General features: G+C 40.5%; 1 protein-coding gene across 1 annotated transcript in view; it reads left to right on the top strand.

Moving 5' to 3' along the window:
• Positions 1 to 21,039, top strand: part of LOC107186569 — a 32,307-nt gene that overhangs the window by 2,793 nt on the left and 8,475 nt on the right. Inside the window, exon 2 of the mRNA XM_015574464.1 lies at positions 15,652 to 15,775. Coding sequence (XP_015429950.1) covers positions 15,652 to 15,775 — 124 coding nt within the window. The remainder of the gene's footprint in view (positions 1 to 15,651; positions 15,776 to 21,039) is intronic.

Below are 21,039 nucleotides of genomic sequence, written 5' to 3'. Positions count from 1 at the left end.
TGGAGAATCTCGGAGCGATATCGTTTAATGCGTTTCGTATATACGTGCACGATCGCGTTACTCTGTAACGCGAATGTATCGAGTGAATTGCGGGTTATCTTTCACCTGGCTGAAACGCGTATCAATGCAATGAGACAAGAATGAATTGCAGTCTGTGCAGTTTTACCGTAGAAAGTATGTTATTAAACAGATGGTTCGATTTCGAGATACTTGCAGACAGGTAAAGTCAATGTTTACGTTCTTGGATTTCTTTAACTGGAATTTCTTCGAGTGCATTTTTTTGTTTCGTTCGTAACACACGGTGATCTTTGCGATTCATTTCTTCGAGCGCTTTTCTCTTACCAGGATAATGAAATTGCATATGGTTTTATTTTTTTGTCATGAAAAAAATTATCAATTTAACTTCATAATTCAATGTATTTCTTTAAAGATAAGTTTGGATGAATACGTTTTTTAGTCGACGTTTTCTTAGTAGATAGAATCTTTACGATGCATTTTCTTTTTTAAAAACAACTCTCTAGGTTAATTCTCTCATCGAGACAAGGTGTACTACTTTATGAATAGAGAGTTTAGTGTTTCTTCGGTAAGATGAGTTTCTAGAGTAGTACTTCTTTGGATGTTCCGTCATAAAAAATGTACGTTCTCCATGGATTTTTTTTCTTCATAACAGTGTCACTTCTTGGCAAAGATTCGAAAGTAACGCATCCAATAACATTCCTCAATCGGAAGCTATTTTCTGATACAGAGCATTCCTCAAACATTCTTCTACTATAAACATACACAAACAACAGATTCCCTTTACTTATTAAGAAAATATTCACTAATATTCGGTATTTTAGTAATTTTTAATAAAACTGAAACTATTCACACGTATTAAGTATTTAAGTCATTTTGAGTAACAAAAAGTATTGACTCTTTGAAGATTTACCAAGTCGTAAATTTAATAAAAATTGAGTCCTGATCTATGGTCTTCACACAATTGTACATATGGTATTTCTTTACATTAGATCTATCAGTATTAATCAATGACTAAAAACCTTCCGTCGTCGTTCAGCAAACAATTTTATTTCCATTATAAACAAAAAAAATTAATAGAAAACAGTACGTTCGGGATCAATATTAGTGAAATCTATTATGTACTAGCCAAATCTAATACTAGGTAAATTCAATACTACACGAACCCAACACTATTCGAATCGAATACTACTCGAATCCAATACTACTACAACTGGACAACCTAGTACATAATACTCCCTCAGAACGGACGATTTAACACAAAACATTCGCCGATTCCACGATGACGTATCGCGCTATGCTAGAAAGCGCAGAAAAATTTCCGGATCTCTGTGTCACAGTGCACACTTGACTCGTGGCTTGGTCGGTCGAGGAATTCGATTTTACCTCGAATCTTTTCAATTCGGCCGCGGTGGCGGCCCTGCTCGCCGCGGTCTAGTCCCCCGTCATCCGTGGAACGATCGACATTCCGGGCCGCGCCCATTTTCAGCGCGTTGACTCTACAAGCTTTGCGTTTAGCGTCCGCGCGCTGTGTTGCACGCTCCCCTTTACGGATATATCGCGAGACCGCGGGGCGGAGGGACATACCCAGTATACTTTTCTCTTAAACGTACACAGAGGACGCGATTTCGTTGCCGCGCCGCTTTCCTACGCCTCCTTTATTTGGGATACAGCGGAAAAACGCTCGGATCGTTCCTGCCACCGGAGAACTTTCCTGCCGATCCGACCGCGAAGGAGAGTTACGACGGCGCGTCACGTTCCTTCGAACGATTGGAAACAAACCTTAGCCTTTTCAGCCCAATTTTCTTTCACGTGCAGTCGTTTGTTGCAGTGAAACGAGATTTAATTTGGAATAATGGGTGTTTGTCTCCAGATTAATACAATCGAATATGAATTCCCTTTCTAGAATCTTGCCCTGTTAATCCATTTATAATTGCGACGGCAATCCCCACTATGTATCGTGGGACTTTCGCTAATGTTTACCATCATTAACGTCACGGTAACATTATAAATTCTTGCAAACGACCGTCATTTCCCGATACATTACGGAGAGCCGTCAGTACGGTTTATAAAGTGACCGATGCAATTCTTAGAACACGGTATGATGTTGTCGGTATCCAATTGCAGGGATTATATACTCGATCCATATAAATTGAAATTTCGTAGTATTTACTTCACCGATCGCGTGTGTCTTCAACGCCGTAATTATGGTGTCTCGTTTTGTCCCAACGTTACCTCGTGACTGTTTATGGAATAATCCTTATGCGGATCCGGCCATTATAGGAGTATATCTTAGGGATGCCACGTTTTTCAAGGACACCCTATATATTAACCTAAGTTACTTACGTTTCTCGTCGTTTCACCGACAAGATAATTATTTACTCGGCGAATATGTTTACAAACGATGCCCAGGGAAAACCTGTCGCCATCAATCATTCCACGGACACCAGATGTTTTTCAAATGGATCCGGGATAATCGAGGGGCAAAGAACCTTGTCGAATCCCGTCGGGCAACTTGACTCTATCTAGCTTATTTAACAGTTACAAAAAATATTCGTCTGCATGTCGCGGAGTATTACACGACAAATTAAGTAAAACCACAAAGGAATCTAACATTCAGATTTAATTGAATTTCGAATGTATGTTATAAGTTCTAAACATTTATTGTATGCATTACAAATGGTCTCTCTACCAGAAAGTTGTTCAATTATTACACGAATTGCATAATTCTAACTAGTATCTTCGATGTAAAAGTCACGTGACAACCGTCTTAAAAATGGCGTCGAACCTCGTTTCTTCACCTGCCGAAAACAGTCGTCCACCGAGGGTTCAAGAGACTTCCAAACGAAGAATAACTTCCGTGACCGCTATAAGCTCGCGTGAGATCGACGGAATATTATTCGATCGCGGCGATACAACGAAAATATGACGTACCACGCTCTGTTATTTCCAAGAGCTCTCGCGAGCTTCCCGAGCGCGTTTACCTTGGCGCACGCAGCCGGTGAGCGCGCATTAGAATAAAAATGTCGGCCTGCTCTCCCCCGTTGCTGCCGTCGTGCACCGGACGATCCGTACAGTTATGTTACTTGCACCATCTCCTCCCAGTCGGTGGAACGATTACACCTTTCCCGACGTGTCGACGCAGTAAACCAGCGAATGCCAGATAGGACGAATCCGCGCACGTTTAATTCTGCGAGACGTTACGCACCATGGATTGCCTCCCCTCCTTCTCCATCTTGCCTCGAACTTATTTGGCACAGAGGAATCCCGTCGACCTTTGTACTCGCAATTCCCTTTCGTAATATCGTCTGCCACTTTTTTTTCGTCCATTCTTGCAATCTTCGGCTTGGAATGGGACTGGCGAGATCCTTTGGGGATTACTTAACCTTTAGAGGATTTTTCATGATTGTTTGTATTTTCGAGTTAGAAGTTTTATTTGCAGTGGACTCCGGTTATTTGGAGCACATCGGAACTAGCGTCCTTTTGGCTGGATTAATCCGATGGTGTTCGTGGTGTTCCGATTATGCGAAGTACATATCAGAGTACGATCGATTAGGTTTGGTTATTTGAGCTTTGTCCTAAGTTAGCGGCTGTGTCGATTAACTGGTGGCCCAAATAAGCGAAATCTATTATATTTATTATGGTGCTATACTACGAAAAATTGGCGATCCCTCTGAAGCTGAAAAATAGGGTTTCCTTCCCCTGAAGGTTAAGAGACTGTTTCTGTGTCTGAAGTCTAGAAGATCATTATCGAAAACATTATAGTATAAATATCGTTTGTTCACTCTGAATATTCATGAACTGAAACGTGAAGATCAATTCTGTTGTGTTAAAACATAAAGATTAACAACACTGTTGAGCAGAAACACAAGAGATGTCCTTTATGAACTCCAGGGGATCCAATTATTTTATATAGTCCACGATGAAGATAACCGGATCGCTTATGAATTAAAGAAGAGTTCAACGAGCAGATTAATGGAAAACTGTTAGATAAAATTAGACAAAGCCAGAACCGGGAAAGATCAGCCTGCGGATACGAACAATCGCGGTATGTACCAGTAAAAACCAAGGGGGAGGGAGCTTCCACGATGGAAACAAAGGAGCAAGAGTTCACACGTGCACGTCTGAAAACCTTGAATTCTGAGAACAAACCTTGGTTTTTCGATGGTCCAGTGCTTGCTCGTCAGCATTCGTGTGTGCCAGTCACGCTCCAGAGCGTCGGATAATGCTCGTAGGATCCCCGCGACTCCGATCGCGGCGTGACTGGATCGCTTGTGTAACTTAATCGATCACGGTGCTCGTTGCATATCGGTTCTTTTTCGTTCTTCCCCCATTCGAAACGCTATCACGAAACATTAATTCTCGCCTGGACAATGACGGTGGCTCGGATATTTCGTTCCACGTTCCTTCGTGTTGCTCAACGCTTTCAGTGTCACTGGTCGACACACGACAGACTTGAATGACGATGCACTCAGAAAGGTCGCTGTGACACGAATTTTACCCTTGCGAAATCGTAAGGTTCGTACGATCACCGTGACGCCACGAGCATTATGATTGTGTGACGAAAATCGTTAGAATTCGTTATGGCGGATTATTTCACTTCTAGTATGATAGTGAAGAATATACTGGGTGAGTCTAGAAATAGAGATATAAGGACTCTCCATGTACAGGGTGATACAAAGAAAGGGTTCATAACTTCTAGGGTAGATAGTACTCGCCAAATGATGAAAGAAAGTCCTGATAAACATAGATCGAAAAATTACTATTTTCAATGTTATAAACATTTCCTTTGCAGGATAGCCCTTGAAGACTTGCTTATAACTTTGAAAATATTAATTTTTTGATCCATGTTTATTACGAGTTCTTTTCGTCATTTGACCGAATACTATCTACCCTAGAAGTTATGAATCCTTTTTTTGTATCACTCTGTATACATGGAAACAAAGAAAATTTTACTATAGTAATATCACTAATTTTTGTATAAAAATACGCCAGAAGGATGAAAAAGCTTACGGTCTATTTAGACCAATATACTCCGTGTAATGGAATGCGTTTACTGTTGTATTTGGTAACAAATATTGTCACAAAATCTAACGTTTCGTGTACAACGATCCAACAGATTCATTTTCACGGCAGAAATATTCGTGGAACGAGGGGAATGTCGTTCGTATAGTTTCCACGCGAAACCTTTACCCCTGCCACTTTCCTTGTTGCGCAAATCGTTCCGTCTGGCCATTCAAACTCCGACTGTCTATTAAACGGTGGCCTCCCGGACAATCTCGTGTCTGGAATATTTTATCAGCTGGCCGCGAAATCATTTTCATAAATCGTTCTCCGTTGGATAATCGTGCGTGGGCCAATGATCGCGAAGTCAATGGATCATTGTTCGATCACGGAATGGTTCCAACATGGCGGCACTGACGTGTGAGAATCTGGGCGTCGTTGTGTCGTTAATTCGAACCTCATTGAGCAAGCGAAAAAACACGGAAGGTGTCGTTACGAACAATGTCCCTGGTCGTAAATGTTCACATGTGAAGGAAATCTCTGTGGTGTAACTGGAGCGATGTTTCGATCGAATAAATCACCTGGGTTTGTGTTTTTTTAAACGACACAATGAATCAAGTCCTTTCGATCTTGCTGGTCGTAAACGGTTGAATGCGAAATGTTTTTATGCTGGAATTTTAATAATAGTGATAATATTTTACGGTAGGAACACGAGAATACGTGAAGTAAATTAGTACGATATAATGTTCGAGGTTTAGTTGTAAACTGATGACAAGTAAATCCTAAATGTGACATCATAGTCTCTGAGTTAGATTATAGTGTCACTTTTAACATTGACATCATTCTTTTGTGTAACTGTAAGTCCCGATGACGAGGATAAAAAGTTTATACATTATTGTTCTATGATTGAATAGTTCGAAATAAAGTTTCAGTTTTTTACTACAGCATATGGACTTCCATTTTGAGCTTCATGGCGTCCAACGGCCGCCATTGTGATTCTAGGCTTGCATCCATATGCTACACTAAAAGAATTCCATTTTTGTGATTGTAACTTGTAAAATCATTTTGTTGACTAAATTTTACTTGTGTGGTCGAGATTATTTGTGATAAGTGATTATTTGTAGCCAAATTTCGTTGTTTTAGAAAGCGACAACGATTCCGTTCATTAACGCGAACCGAAATGGGTTAAAGGCAGAGGGATCCAAAAGATTGCGCAAGGTCGATTGCGTTCGCGTAATTTGTGCGAGCACGTATATTTATTGTGTCGACAACGACCGGTGGAATTGCAACGGTGAGGTATAATTGCGCTTCCATTGAAGAAATCGTGACATAACCGGAAGATCGATTCAGGGCACGAATCATAAAGGAACAGATGACTATGTGTCCTTGCCACGACACGTATACATACAAGGCTATTGTGATACAAAACAGATGCCCTCGTTGCTTCCTCTTTTTCTTTCGCGGAATTAATGAAATATTGTCGCAACGTTAGCGACAAACAATAACCTCTCGCGAAGAATCGGAGATTTCGTTCAGGACAAAGATTTCTGTAATTATTGATTAAGGATACTGTAACCTGTAACTATAATATCTACACTATGGTACTACTTATACATGTATATACAGGGTAATCCACTGAACTATCTCTGGAATTAGGAAAACAAGGGAAAAATGTTGCGTATAAAAGTTATTTAGTGTAAAAGAGGTCATCGTACCACAGCAACGATTTTCATGCAGAACAAGTAATAGTCGAAGGATTGGTCCATCCGTAGGTTCTCCTCAAAAATTTTTCCATCATGGATAAAAATGTTTGAGTAAAATTACTACGCTTCTTACGAATTTTAAATATGCTTCTAGTCAAACAGAAATTTGTTCAGAAGCTAATTCTTTAATTATCCTGAGAAAACGTTGTGCGCGTCAGGCGTGGATTCTATCGGTAGATTGCAGTGGAACTGAATATCTCCCGGAAAACTTGGAAATTACATAAGTTTCCGGCCGCGTGATTCGCAGACAGTCATAACAGGTGATTATGAGAGAGGAATGCTGGAAACAGCTGAGAAATTACATCCCTCGCGTTTCTCTGTTGGATCCACGGAATTATATTCTCTAGGATAACGGGATCCTTCGTTTTATGTTGTATCGGGGTAAATTGTCGAGAACTCGAGGAACAAACCTACAAGATCGAGCGATACAGATGTATAACTAGCAGGGGTTGTTTTGTCACGTGTGAAACTTCCGTGTAGATCTATCCTACAAAAATGATAAACTCTTACAAGGAAACTTCCGGTACCTCGAAAATTCCTAGAAAGTTGTGCAATCGAGAGCCACACAGAAATTTCTATCCATTCGATTTAAACTGGACGGTCGGTCCACTGCGTAAGGGTGTTGAAAAATCGAAATGAAAGTTGCGAACCCGTTCACCTCTCACGGTTCACAAAACTGAAATGTTATTTAGAAACGAGTTCCGCGGTGAACGGCTCGCCCTTTTTTTTCACGAATTCGTTACTAGATAAGAAATGTTTAATCAACGCTTTCGACTCGCAGGACATTGAACTCGATTAGTTTTCTTTTTTTTTTTTAGAAATCCACATGTACGCCTACCGGTTGTGGTGGAAAAATGCTCAAAACAAGTTTGTTGCATTAACCCGCCATGGAAATCTCTGCTAATTGCAAATTCAACTTGTTTATCGTTTGTTTTTGTATAGACAGTAAACAGCGTCTTACGTAAAGTCACTGCAATTGTGAAAATAAACTTCTCATAACTAGATTCTATTCAAGTGAAAATTATACGTGGTTTAATCTGACAGTCGACGTGATCGAAAATTTTCATCGAAGCTTTCTATATTTAGCTCCATTTTTGGTATCCGAATGCAAATTCGATATTCTGCCAAGAAAGTTTCACGAGCTTCAAGATAAATAGGATAAAAAAAAGGGTGTAGGTACTTAGGGCATTTTCTGCTGTCACTTTGAACGCGACATTTTCCGATTTATGTCAAGATCGTATCTTGGCTGACTTTTAAAAGGGCCCTCAGCCGTCGATTATCGACCTACGCACCGACGTGCACAGGGTTATATACCTGTGCGGCCGCCCACGCGAGCATATTTCGCGCTGTATCACACGCAAGGATGTTAACATTGCCGGGCGTTATGCGAATTCGTCGCCTCGAATGCGATCAATATACACAAATCATCTGAAAATCGTCTGCTTAAGATTGGTGTATGACATTTTACGAATGATTTTGAATTCTTTTGTTTGAACAGTTCGAACATTTTCTCAGGAGTCCAAACACGTTTGAACAGTTTTATTATCCATTACTCTCAGTATAACGCGTCCAATAATTACCCTATTAACCCTTTGAACATCTATGTACTTCAAGATAGTTCTATGTCATGTCACACAAGACCCAGAGGTCAATTAACGTACTTTCATCGCGATGTTGGATTAATTCGTAAAAAAGAAATATTACGAAAAACTACCAGAAATGGAAGAGTACAAGAGTCAGAGGTCAATTAACGCACTTTCATCGCGATATTGGGTTTCTCCGCAAGGAAAGGACGTTTAATTACCGCGGGATCGTTTCACCCGTGTGTCGAGGACGAAGTCTTGTGACGGCTCGGAATCGGTTGTCCCGCGACAATCGGCTCGAGGGCGCAAAAGACAGAGCGCGCGGCGGAGGGGCACCTCTTTCCATCCGCTACACGCGATTCCCATTCAGTCGCGTTTTCCTTTCTATGTCAAAGAAATCGCGGAGGCACGACCGATGTTCCCGCGCTCGCGACGAACGTAGCCGCCACTGGTCGGTGGCGAAACAACGATGTGAAAGCAGATTGGTATGGGTCATTCCACGCGAAATCGGACACTTTTCGGAGTGACGTGTCGGATTTTGTTGAAACTTGGATATGTTATAGTCTTTAGTGGTATATAAATGTGTTTCGAAGGGGATCTGAAAATATAAAAAATTGTTGATTTTACAGCTGTTTAAAATGTAGGGTCAACCTTTTTTCAATAAATTATCACTGTTAAAAAAGACTTTTGATAAAACCGAGAAAATAAATAATAAATTCATCAACATGAGCTTTTTGGGTGCTTACAGTGGAGACATAAGAGTTACGCGATGGCCCTAGGAGCCACGCATCTTTCGTCTCTATTTCACTCGAGTCACCGATGATTAACCAATCAATACCGGTCAACTGGTCGCTTGTAATACCACTCTGAGTACCTTGCGATTAATTTAACTGTGTTCCTTGTGTTAATTTAACAAACGTGCAGCTGAATTTAGACGAATTTTCGTGAGTTTTATTTTAAAGAATTTGCAAATTCAACTATTTATCTCTTCGTTATATTAATTTTTTTTACCACTGTGTCAATTTAACACTGAGTGAAAATTATATAACCATGACTGGCTCAGAGTTGCACCTAATTTTATTCGAATAATACATAGTGAAAAGCAACGGTATTTAAAAGAATTATTCCGACCTTTAAACAGTTCATAACATTAGAAACATTTAAATTGACAAGTGTAGAACAAAAACAATTCACAAGTATGTACTCATTCAAGAAGTATTATCTTGTTATAAAAATTGGAGTTCCCATGTTTAAGCAATCAAAAATGGCGAAGTATATACTTTTATTCGTTATTCCAAACTCTTTATCTAAATAATAAATGTTCTCCCCCTCCCATTACTTCAAAATTGATTAAACTGTACACCCGTTATATGCTGCGCTATCCGACTCACGTGTCCTGTGCACGCGTGCCCCTTTTCTTCCCTCCTATCTCCACGCGATCAGATACAACGATCGTACGAATACCTGTCGGCTAATTGCACCGGAAGCTCGGTTCATTTCGTGGCGTTAAGAGTCGTTTTCAATGCCATGGATTCTCGAGAAAGCCAGCAGTACCGTGATATATTGAAGATTAGGATGATAAAAGATGGTTGGAGTCTTCTAAATTCTTATAAGGACTAATACCTCCAGGGCATCCTGAAGGATTGTGCCTACATTTTCGATTATTTCTTACACGTAGCAGTTCACAAGACATCAATCTAACATTTCTTGGAATTAAGTTAATAGACAGAATTTCTAAGTTTCCATTCGTGCAGACAATAAAATCAGGAAAGTTGAAACCCTACTTCCTTTGCATTTGCATGCACACAACGCAATCTGTTTAGTAACGAGCACGAAAGTGGGTGGGAAACGGATGATTCATCAAAAACCTTCAAAATTCTATTACAGAATGATTAATGGGATTGAATGTTACGAGGAATATCGTAAAGTCTCGTTAAATGGGATGATGAATATTTGATGGAATCGAATAATAATGTCGTATAGAGTTACGTTCGCAAATACTTGGCCGCAGATCGCCAAGACGTGAAAAATCACCGCAATGTCGTCGACGTTCATCACACGCCTAGTATACGTTCGCTGGTAAGAATGCTGCGGGAGGCATGGGTGTACGTCAAGGTTAGGAAGATCTTGCAACCTGCGAGCATTCAGTGTCCGATTATCGCATTGTAATCGAGGAAAAACGTGGGACGATGATTTCTCAGGATTCCTACGCAAGGAACGCGACTCTCTTCTACGTGACTGATTACGATCAATAAATCTATTCGGTATCCTTACTTTCCCATTAATCAACAGAAATTTTCGACGACATATTGAGAAGATTAATATATATTTATGACAAAAATCAGCTTGTCTCCTTGGTGCATTAATATTTCTTGATAAATTTTATATTAAACGTTACTATATACATTACCAAATGTCATCACAGAAGATTAGGTTTTCGTATCGTTGCAAATTTGTTATCTTATTTCTGTTACCTTATATTAGTGGACTGTATCTTCTATCATCTACACAGTGAAGAACAAAATTGTGCAATAGACTGTGCAAATAGAGAGCAGCATGATACTTCCTGTATTATTACATTCTGATACACTATACGTATCCTCGTGTATTCCATACACAGAACGTAGTATTTCACCACACATTTTAAAGGTCAACTTACAAAAACAGCTTTAGTAAGTTGACTTTTAATCAAAAATAAAATAAACACATTTTTGAAGTCTTCATTTCACATCGTATCATACACTCGAGTACACTACAAATGCATTGCAAATGCATACTGATGCATACGTAACCGCAGTTCACTTATGAGAACCAATGAGAACGGTTCCATAGAGACCATCATCTTGCACGCTGCTCCGCCATCTTCATCCTCTCGAAGCTCCTTTTAAGGCGACCAAGAGAGACCAGCAATTGCCAGGACATTTCCAGTCGGACCATTTTGTAGAAAGTACGACGACGATTTTCTGATAGACACCGTCCCCATTGTAGAAAGTGCAATAAGACCGTTTCAGGTCCACGTTCCTCGATCGTATACGACAGGTACGTGTTTTGAAAATAATTTTCGTTCCCATCAAAGTGATACATTAACGGTTGTTTGCATTGTTGCTCCTTGGAAGGGAACAAAATTATTCTCGAAACTTTTTTGTCACACCTCGTGATACCAGGTGATTTTCATGTGTGCGATCACGACCCAATCGCGGCTAATAACTACAGTCGTTCTGGTTTCACCGTGAGACGAGCGTGTCGCATTTCTATCGCAACCCTGCACGAGGATCAAGGGCGACACTCGAGAGCCGCGTGACAAATCTTCTGCTACGTGTTCACTGGGGCATTCGATCTTCCAGGGAGCTAAACTGATCCCAGCTTTGTTTGTAGATCTCTCGATTTTACTAATTTTCCATGGATTCAGTTTTGATTACGAATACCTCAAGAGCTAGGCCAATGAATACTTCTGATCACCGAATTTTCCTAAGGACTGTATCAAGGATATATGCAGTGTTACTGGTTCTTTGTGGTATGATTTCAGATAGTCCTTCCACTTTCAATTTATTTTACCTAATTCTGATTGTATATACCAAGCTGAATGGACGGAAGTAATTAGTATAATTTCATCGATGTTCTGTACTTTTTCTACTTTATAGAGTTGATCAGTTTCAGAAAGTTATTCGATACTCTAATGATTCTTGCCCCTAGCGTCATAAACCACGAAGATATGAGCGGCAAGAATTTTAACCACGTTATATATGGAAAAGTATTATACCTTTCATTATTAATTATTATAATATTGATATACGATCGTCCATCCTATCATTGTTCCATTTACTTCTATAATTTCCTCTTTGAAAGTATAGGCACTGCGACTCAATCTTCATTTGCAAATCAGAGACGACTAATCAGTCGTAATTAAGCTTGAATATGCAACGAAGCCACCGATGATTAGTCCACTGAACTTGTTTGCCTGCACATTGACACTCGAGGAGATAGGTACACTTGAAACGTTAATTCATGCGTACCCGTTGATCCGATTACCCAGATATCGTTAAATCGATACGCGTCTTATTTTATCAGTCGTTACTTTTCCTTTATATTGTGGATACAAACACAACAAACGACCAGTACGATCGATTATACAGGGTGAAACGATGCCTTTAAAAGATGTGACACATTCGGAACCACGTTTGATAGGCACTTATTCACAGTGGATTTACGTTAACATCGTTGCCCTCGTTCCAGCGGATCGACGGGGCAATCATCGAAATAACAGTCGTGAATAATTAACAGGTTGCTCAACGATCGCCGGCAAAGGGTCGATGACGAGGATGAACAGAGGCGAAGCTTCTTACGTAACGACATTCCTGTCTTCGTTCGAACCGAAGTACAAATAGGGGATGAACTAGTTTCTTAGAGACATTTCGAGTCGATGAAGTCAGTGAAGTTAAAAATAAACATATGTACAAATCTCTTGCAAATGGTCTCGTAGGAATTTTAAGAAAATTTGTTCTATTTACTGTGTTTATATGTTGGACGAATAGATCATTTACAGAATGACAATATGTAACCACAACACAAACTGTAATGATACGACTACACGTGTTTGACTATAATTAACATTGTGATATAAAATATATTTGTTTAAGGTTAATTAATAATATTTACACGTTAAATGGTATCTTCGTTGCTTGCAACATTAGTCTGTTTTTCGAATTGAGGGATCCAGTGCAAGAGGAATTTAGCCACGTAATTATAAATTAAGGGATAATAACATTTTGTGGCATAGTTGCACCGGACCTCTGATAAACCAAAGCTTTAAATGCTGGTTAATGTTAATGTCCAAGATAATATTCACGGTATTTGTCTCTTGTTAGTAAGTATCTAATCAGAACGGTTACACGGTAAAGTTTGTTCTCCCGCAAAAAAGTGAAGAATGGAACACGTCTCGGTGAGAGACACGGCAGCCCATAAAGCATTATTTGACGGCACTTTCTTTCGCAACGCACGGGACCACACCTCCCGGGACGATTTTCTCAAGCTGTTTGTCACACGGCTCACTTTCAGTGGTCTTTTCTCAAACGAATACAATATAAATACTCTCGCTCGTGTCCCCTCCGTAGTGAATGAATTGTCGAGAAAACAACTGGGATTCGTGGGCTCGAGAAAATGCTATCAGATCGAACATTAATTACGTTATTCGCGTTGTACTCTTGACAGTAGGAGCTACCTGGTTAGTTGTCTTCAAGCCTACGTCCACAAAGGGGTTCCACTTCAGGGAGTAACATTCTCAAGTCACCAAATAACATAAATAAAAAGCCTAATAGCATAAAAATATGTACATCACGTTCATAAATCTCTCCAATACCCTTAAATCACCTTAAATCCCTCTTCTCGGTCCACATCATCTACCCTAAAAGACACCAAGCCACGTGACTTCAACATGCGTGACCCTGACTGCTTCTAATAAACAATAATTAAACGTACCAGTGTGTCGGGAACAGAATCTGCTTGAGGGACGTGGGAACAGTCGAGTCGAGAAGAGAAACGTTCGTCCGTAAGAAAGGAAAAATAGAAACTAGTTTCCATGCCGGCGAACGTCTGTAAAAGGACACCCGTGCCCGGTCAACGATGCAGAAGAACGGTTCCGCGATCCAGCGGACACAACGGCCAGCTTGTCATAGAGGATCTGAAATTACATTTAATTTCGAGGACGGCATGCGAGCCGCATCCTCGATCGCAAGAAAGTCCGGAACTCGAACCGACACGACTGAGTAAACGCGCTCTCCAGGCCTCCTTCTCGGAGAGCTCGCGCGAGCTTCGTTTCTTCAGGAAGTCGTGCAGCTACCACTCGCTCGCTCGTCCATGGAACTGACGTACATGTGTACAGTCGTGACGCGAGCACGGTTTCCCCTGTTTCCGCAACTTCCGTTGTAATCGCGGCTCCCAATTTAAACCCATAGTCTAAATTTAATAACAAGATTTTTTGTATACAATTCTTTATACATTATATTATCATTAAGTAAAAGAAATAATGTGACAGTACTAGTGACACTAGCAGTAATTGGGACATTTGCTCTACTTGGATTACTCAGTTACAAGTCGAAAGTACGAAATTCCTTGATAATTCTGTGGACAAACTTTAACTTAAAACACAGAAAGGCCATTTATAGTACAGCTTGCCTTCCTATAGTCGCATCGCTAGGGACCAGCAAGGCGACTGTAGAAAGCAGTGGACAAGATTCTGCGATCATCTCATTGGCTAACGTCTTTCCCCAATTCGCAGAATGAAAGCAAGCCCCGCCTACCGTCAATCAGACCCATAATGTGGCGAAGACGACTTTTCGTACGACTCCTGTAATCATACCCGATCACAAGAAGATCAACCGATCACGATTACAGAGAGGGAACCTTTCATCCTCAGAAGCAATTTCGTGAGGTAAACGACTGTAATCGTTTCTGTCGTTAATAACGAAAGGTTAAAGCTCCAATCGCCAAGTAGCTCGGTTATAATCGTTAATTCCCACCGAAGTTGGGAAACCGCGGCTTCCTGAAATCGTGTACCGAGCACGTTTCATGAATAATTTCCTGTGATTTATACGTCGATGCATTTCCAGCTCCTCTATCAGTTGGTCCATTGAATCGCCTTTATTCCGCGTCCATCCGTGGAGGCAGGGATCGCAATCTTTACCACTTTCTTATACTTTCTAACGATCGTAATATTACCATAAAACGAAACACCACCCGTGTGGCTCGCCTGCAATTCGATACGACAATCCAATTTACTTCTGATCCCCTTTAGACGATTTTTAGTAGACAATTTTCGAGGGTTTACCGAGGAATATTGATTTATGAGCCGATTTTTATGACCAATGGGATTAAATTTGTAACGTTTCCAATATACGACTACGAAAAGCTTTCTTCTTTTTTATCGAGATTTTCGATCTTACGGATGATTAAAGATAAGGTGATGGAAGGTTAAAAATAGCAATAGAAGAGTCGCGGTTGTCATTGGGCTCCAGGAGAAGAAAACAAATCCTGTTTGCCAAATATTTACTACTATTCACGATTTATTTATTTTATTTTCAATGAAAGATAAGCTTTCGACAGCTAAAAACATAAACAAAAAAACTAAGAACGATCTAATATTATGATCTCAGCGCCCATATTCTTGCTGATTTTCACACCGCAGGTGGTTTTACTAGATCCCCGCGTACCGTGTTAAACGAGGGTTACCACTACGAAACGAAAGGGATCCCGGATAGCGTGAATCATTCGGATAAATTGTTTTGTTGCAGCAATATGCAGCCAAGCATACCGAGCAGAGCCACTTGGTGGAGCAAATGAACACGAAGTACTATTACTACACGAGGACGCAGGGTCTATTCAGGATATGCTATCCGAAAGAGAGGCCGCCCACTGGTAAGCCGAAAAATGCATACTTGTTTACATGTGATCTAGAAAAAATACAATTAAAAATGTTAGTGATTAAACTTCACTTGAAATATGCCCTTGATTGTTCGGGAAAAGTATTAACATTCCAGGTCTCGTTTGTATACAACTTGAAACTCCAGATAACGGAGTCTGACCTTTACAACAATCTTTCTTTATAAAAAAAAAAACTGTAGAATTTGAAGATAATGATAAATGATTTGAACGAAAACACCCCTGTATAATACATAAACACTATTTAGATTTTACTAGACTGTATCTACTCGCCTTAACAGTGAAGTAATACAGGGTGTTCAAGAGTTAAACAATCAGGCTTCCCCAATAAAATCCACGAATAGACGTAAAACAGGAATATTATACAAAAACACTTTGTTAGAAACCCAAAAGAATATTATTAAGGAATCTTATATCGATCAGTTTTGAGATACCCTGTACAATCACGAATCAAGTTACATACATTTCCTAGTTTTGCAACACGCTCGGTCTCACTTTCAAAACTTAACTGCCGTGTAACGCGAGGCCACGTATCGCCATTGTCCCCTATATAATCTCGTTTTATGCCCGACGGACTTCACGTTTAAAAATCCAACGGACGTGTTCCACGACAGATATGTCGGATTTTCGAGAAAACCTGCGTGACTGGATCTCGGAGACGCTCGGAACCGATTATCCCGCGAGTGTTATGACCGAAGACTCTTGGATGCTGTTGCCCCTGGAGACTTTCTACGTTACGATATCGTAATGTCGCGGGTTATCCGAACCCACGTAATAGGTTAAGAGTTTATAATCGTCGACTCGGCCGGGCACGCAGCACCTGGGAGAAAGGAAACATCTCGTGAAACTCTGATCGCGTGTGTATAAAATACGCGCGGTTGGTCCACAGGACGACGCATCTTCCGTCTTTCTAGGCGTTTCCTGCGGTCGATGGTCCCTCGGTCAGCTTTCGTTTTTTTTTTTGTGTTATTAGGGTGGTTGTAAAGAACATATTCACAGCATTGTTCTGTGGAGAACACCACAAATGAACGGTTATAATAACCGAAGGTTTCAGAAGATGAAGAAATGGAATAAAGGAACCGAAAGTGACAAACTGACCTTAAACTCTGGAACTTATGTTAAACCTCCTGTAAACAGTACTCACATGGACTTCGAATACAAAACTATGTCGAAACAGACCGCAGTAAGAAGTGACTTTGAAATGACCCTGAAGTGACCTTGACATGATCTTGGAGTAATAGCTGTTTTTCGAATTGTCGCATTTTAAAGGAACAGAACTCGTTTTTATGCCTCACATCGACTTCCTATGCAAGTCTAAAACGGGTTAACTGTGTCATCGATCTGCAGAACGAAAGAAATCTCGCGGTAATCATAGATAAATTCGATCTTTTTGCCGCGAGTTAGGGTACAGCATCAAAAACCATATTACCCCGAGGATCTGCGCAACTATTGGACCGTGAACGCTCTGAATTACTTAATTTGCAACAAGACCGAAGAACCTGCAATCGTTTTCCTCTTTTCACGAAGCGAAACCTCGACGCCTCGACATCGTTGTCGTCGACATTAGTTCGATAAGTGGACCGTTGCGACTGTAATCGCGTCTCTAACCGCTGTCAGCGTTGCGGTTCGTTTTCGTCTGAAAAACTTCATGAATAACAGGCTGATTGGTTAATAATTAACGGATGCATTTCTTTGATCGTTGTGGGGCACACTTTTGTTTCAGTAGAACGGTATTATCTTACTATCCCCTACTTATTAACGTTATCTTCAACTTGTATTATCTCAACTTTTATTAACTTATATGAACAGTGTATCAATTAACACGATTAGAAATAATCAACAGCAAAAAGACATTATTGCCAAGACTCGTAAAAATTTTCAAATTGATTTTTACTTTAAGAAAAAGTATCAATTAAAATAAATTGATTCTACGGTTTGATAACAATAGTAGCTTTATTCTATAATAGAAAGTTCTTGCAACCAAATGGAAAAAAAAGAGAAAAAAAGGTAAAGAGGTACTTCCTCTTTTTCTCACATTGCGCCTCGTATTTTTATATGCATCGTGGTACAACTAAAAACGTGCAAAAAAAAGACTCTATACAAGAAAATTTATACTAGAAAAATACTCCCTAGGGTGAAACGGTACGAGGAAAATTGGTTTACTCGTAGTGGAGAATAGGTTCGAGAAACTGTCCAACAAACCGCAACGCATTTAGATCTCGATCGTCTTTGGGATGCTATCTGGATCCTCTGTCCCGAAAGATTCGTGGTTAATTTCACTCGATAATATCCGACGAGCAGCAACGCCTTTTGCTTCCGTTCAACTTTCTACGGTAATGACGCGTGGAAACTCTAGCCGGTCGCGTAATGGGAAAGCTGAAAACGAACGAGAACTAATTCGAGTCGAATTATATGCATCGGAACGTGTTTGGATCTGTGATGTATACCGAAACGCGTTACATGTACACCAAAATTTTGAAGGGAAGCTTTTTTAAGATACCTGAAATTGCTACTACATGGCGCCAGTAGTACAATTTGCAATAGTGCATCAAAGATACTTTACTTCAAAGTCAAATTCTGGGTCAATTTGACCGAGTACGATCATGGAGGGTTAAACGTTCACGTAATAGAAATGTTCTTTTGTATACCCATTTTTATTATCATTTTTGGTTATTATTCTCGATTCATACTTTATGAAACACACTACTGTAGCAACGTTACACGCGACGACAGCAAGAAAGGGATAACAAGAGAACACTGGGAAGAACGCGCTTTGTCGTCTAGTTAGAGCACGATACAGAGAAGTGAAAACGAGTTTCACGAAATTTTGAGCCATTCGGTCTAGTTTTCTTTCCGTTCGCCGCGCGATCCACCACGCACAATCGTTGGACAAATGGAAAGTTCGTTTTGCATAATAAAAGAAACCGCGTTCGTGAAAGGGAGCCAAGTGCAGCAGATTCAGAATGAACGCTCGAATTTCCCAGACCTGGCCGTTTGAACAATGAGAGTTATCGTTTTCAGCCATGAATACACCACAAATGCGATAATTCTTTCGCACATATATCGTGCACAGATGATTCTTGCTGTTTGTAGTTGGGCAACTTATGGTCGAACTGTGAATTCATCGACCGGGCAATTATAAATTAAAAATATTCCCAATAATTATACGCGAAACCATCGCGCCGTATAAGTTCGACGACAATAAGACGACAGCGGCGTTATGCAAAACACGAAACGACTATGATCGAACCAGCGTGCTGCACCTGCGCGTGCAATTAGCCTGCACTATTCGTGGACGTGTATCCATAGATATTCGTACACAAAGTAGCTGGACTTGAATTATGCAGGTGACGACAACACAGGGTCGTGTGGTTCATTGTGCCAAGGAATTTCATGGCTTGCAAATGAAGACAGTAAGAACAAATACCTAGGAGCTGAGTATGTTAGTTCGAGTAATGAAATAGTATAATAACTTCACTGATGTTGAAAATTATTACTATTATCGGAGCCACTTAAATTCAACGTACTTCCAATTTCCTTATCAGTAACTACCTCATATCTAGATAGTACTTAATACTAAGCCTCTACTGGAGACCACGATCAACGTGTCGAAATTTAAACTTTTTGTGGTAGTTCGATGGCCAGAATAATACGAGAATAGGGCAGTAGAGAGAAAGGAGTGAAATGGAAAGGAGCCTGTCAGCGTTTCGATGTGGACCTGCTAACGGAATCATCGGTGAAGCTACTTAACAGACCCTGCTGTGAACGCTAGAACTTTCGAGGATTGATTTAAGAAGGTACTCTCCAAGAAACCTCTAGTTACGAGTACAGGGGATACCACCACACAGGAAATATAAAAAGACACTATTTTACAAGCCAATTATTAGCGCTAAAAACGGTGTGATCCAGATCAGCTGAACATCCTCGATGCAATGGAAAATCAAATGCCGTTCGATAACTGCGACCTACTATCAGGCAATCAGTTAATCCAACAAAGTTGTAGAACCAGATCGCTGACGATTATGGATCAAAAACGTATATCCTGTGCATCGATGAATCGATGCGACTACCGTGTTCAATTCGGTACGCCTATCAACGGAGCAACATTCACTTACGCGTTCTGGCCGACCTGAAGCCGCCTGAACGCTGAATATTCTATGGGCCCATTATTCGGAAAGGTTCGTGTTTTCTCACGATGAGAGCCCGCGGCCACGCATTTTCTAAAACTTCGGCCTGCTTCGTAACGGCGGTTCCAGTTTGTCCGGAAGTCTCGTGTTTCACGGAGGGAACCTGTATCCTACCGAGGAAGCAACTGTCCTGTCGCCTCCTATTCAGGGTTCGAGTGCGATTCCTGCACTGGATGGTATTCAGTGTGATGGTGGTACCACTCGAAACAATGGAATTTAGTGGACTGGTATCATTTTTCGTGACGTTAGATCGGTGGGAAACAAACGGCCGTCCTTTATTTTCCAGACTTAATTCGTCCCTTGGGTCACATCGACGGAGTGGTGAGAAATTAATATAATGAAGAGGTAAATGGTTAAATTTGAACATTTTTTTTTCAAATAAAAATCTCAGTCTTCAGCTGAATTTACCTATACACGACAGAATAATATTATTTCTTGGGAGAAAAATGAGTTAAATTGTCACAAGAGGCGGATGAGGATTAAAGAACAACGCAGCTCTTATGTGACCATATTAATTTATTGAATAACTTGTATTCTGATTGCTGATAATTTTACAAAAAATATTTTAAACGTGTTGAAGTTACCGTTGTCGATGATTAACTGCGTCTAGATTCGAGGCTGCAGAAAAAAAATGATTGAGGAAGGTACCGGTGAATAGAAAGTACCGAGAGATTCTTGGGAATCGGAACAACGACGGACGTTTGTTCCCGTCGTTCGTGCGGAAAACAATCGAAATGATCGATACGTCGTCGTGTGTATACTGTCTTGTACCGTTCTTCGACCGCGAACCACCTTATCGGCTTTAACGTCCCGTTTGCTTCCGGCGTTCCGCTTCCGGTACCGTATTTGATTTATTTAGCGTGCGTGGACGCGCGTGACCCTCGACAGAGGCAAGAGTAGGATCGCTTAGTACCACAATGAATATAAATATCGAATTAACATACCGATTCGTTCAATCGAGCGGTATTTCTTAATGGTATTTGTCTGTGAACCGTGACTCTCAACGTGTTATCATAGAACGTGAGCGAAGCCAATGCCTCAATCGATATACTA

This window comes from Dufourea novaeangliae, unplaced genomic scaffold (genome assembly GCF_001272555.1).
Source record: "Dufourea novaeangliae isolate 0120121106 unplaced genomic scaffold, ASM127255v1 scaffold65, whole genome shotgun sequence".
NCBI classification, from domain to species: Eukaryota; Metazoa; Arthropoda; class Insecta; order Hymenoptera; family Halictidae; genus Dufourea; species Dufourea novaeangliae.
The sequence above is the reverse complement of the archived record's forward strand: the minus strand, read 5'-3'. Positions and strand labels throughout refer to the sequence as shown.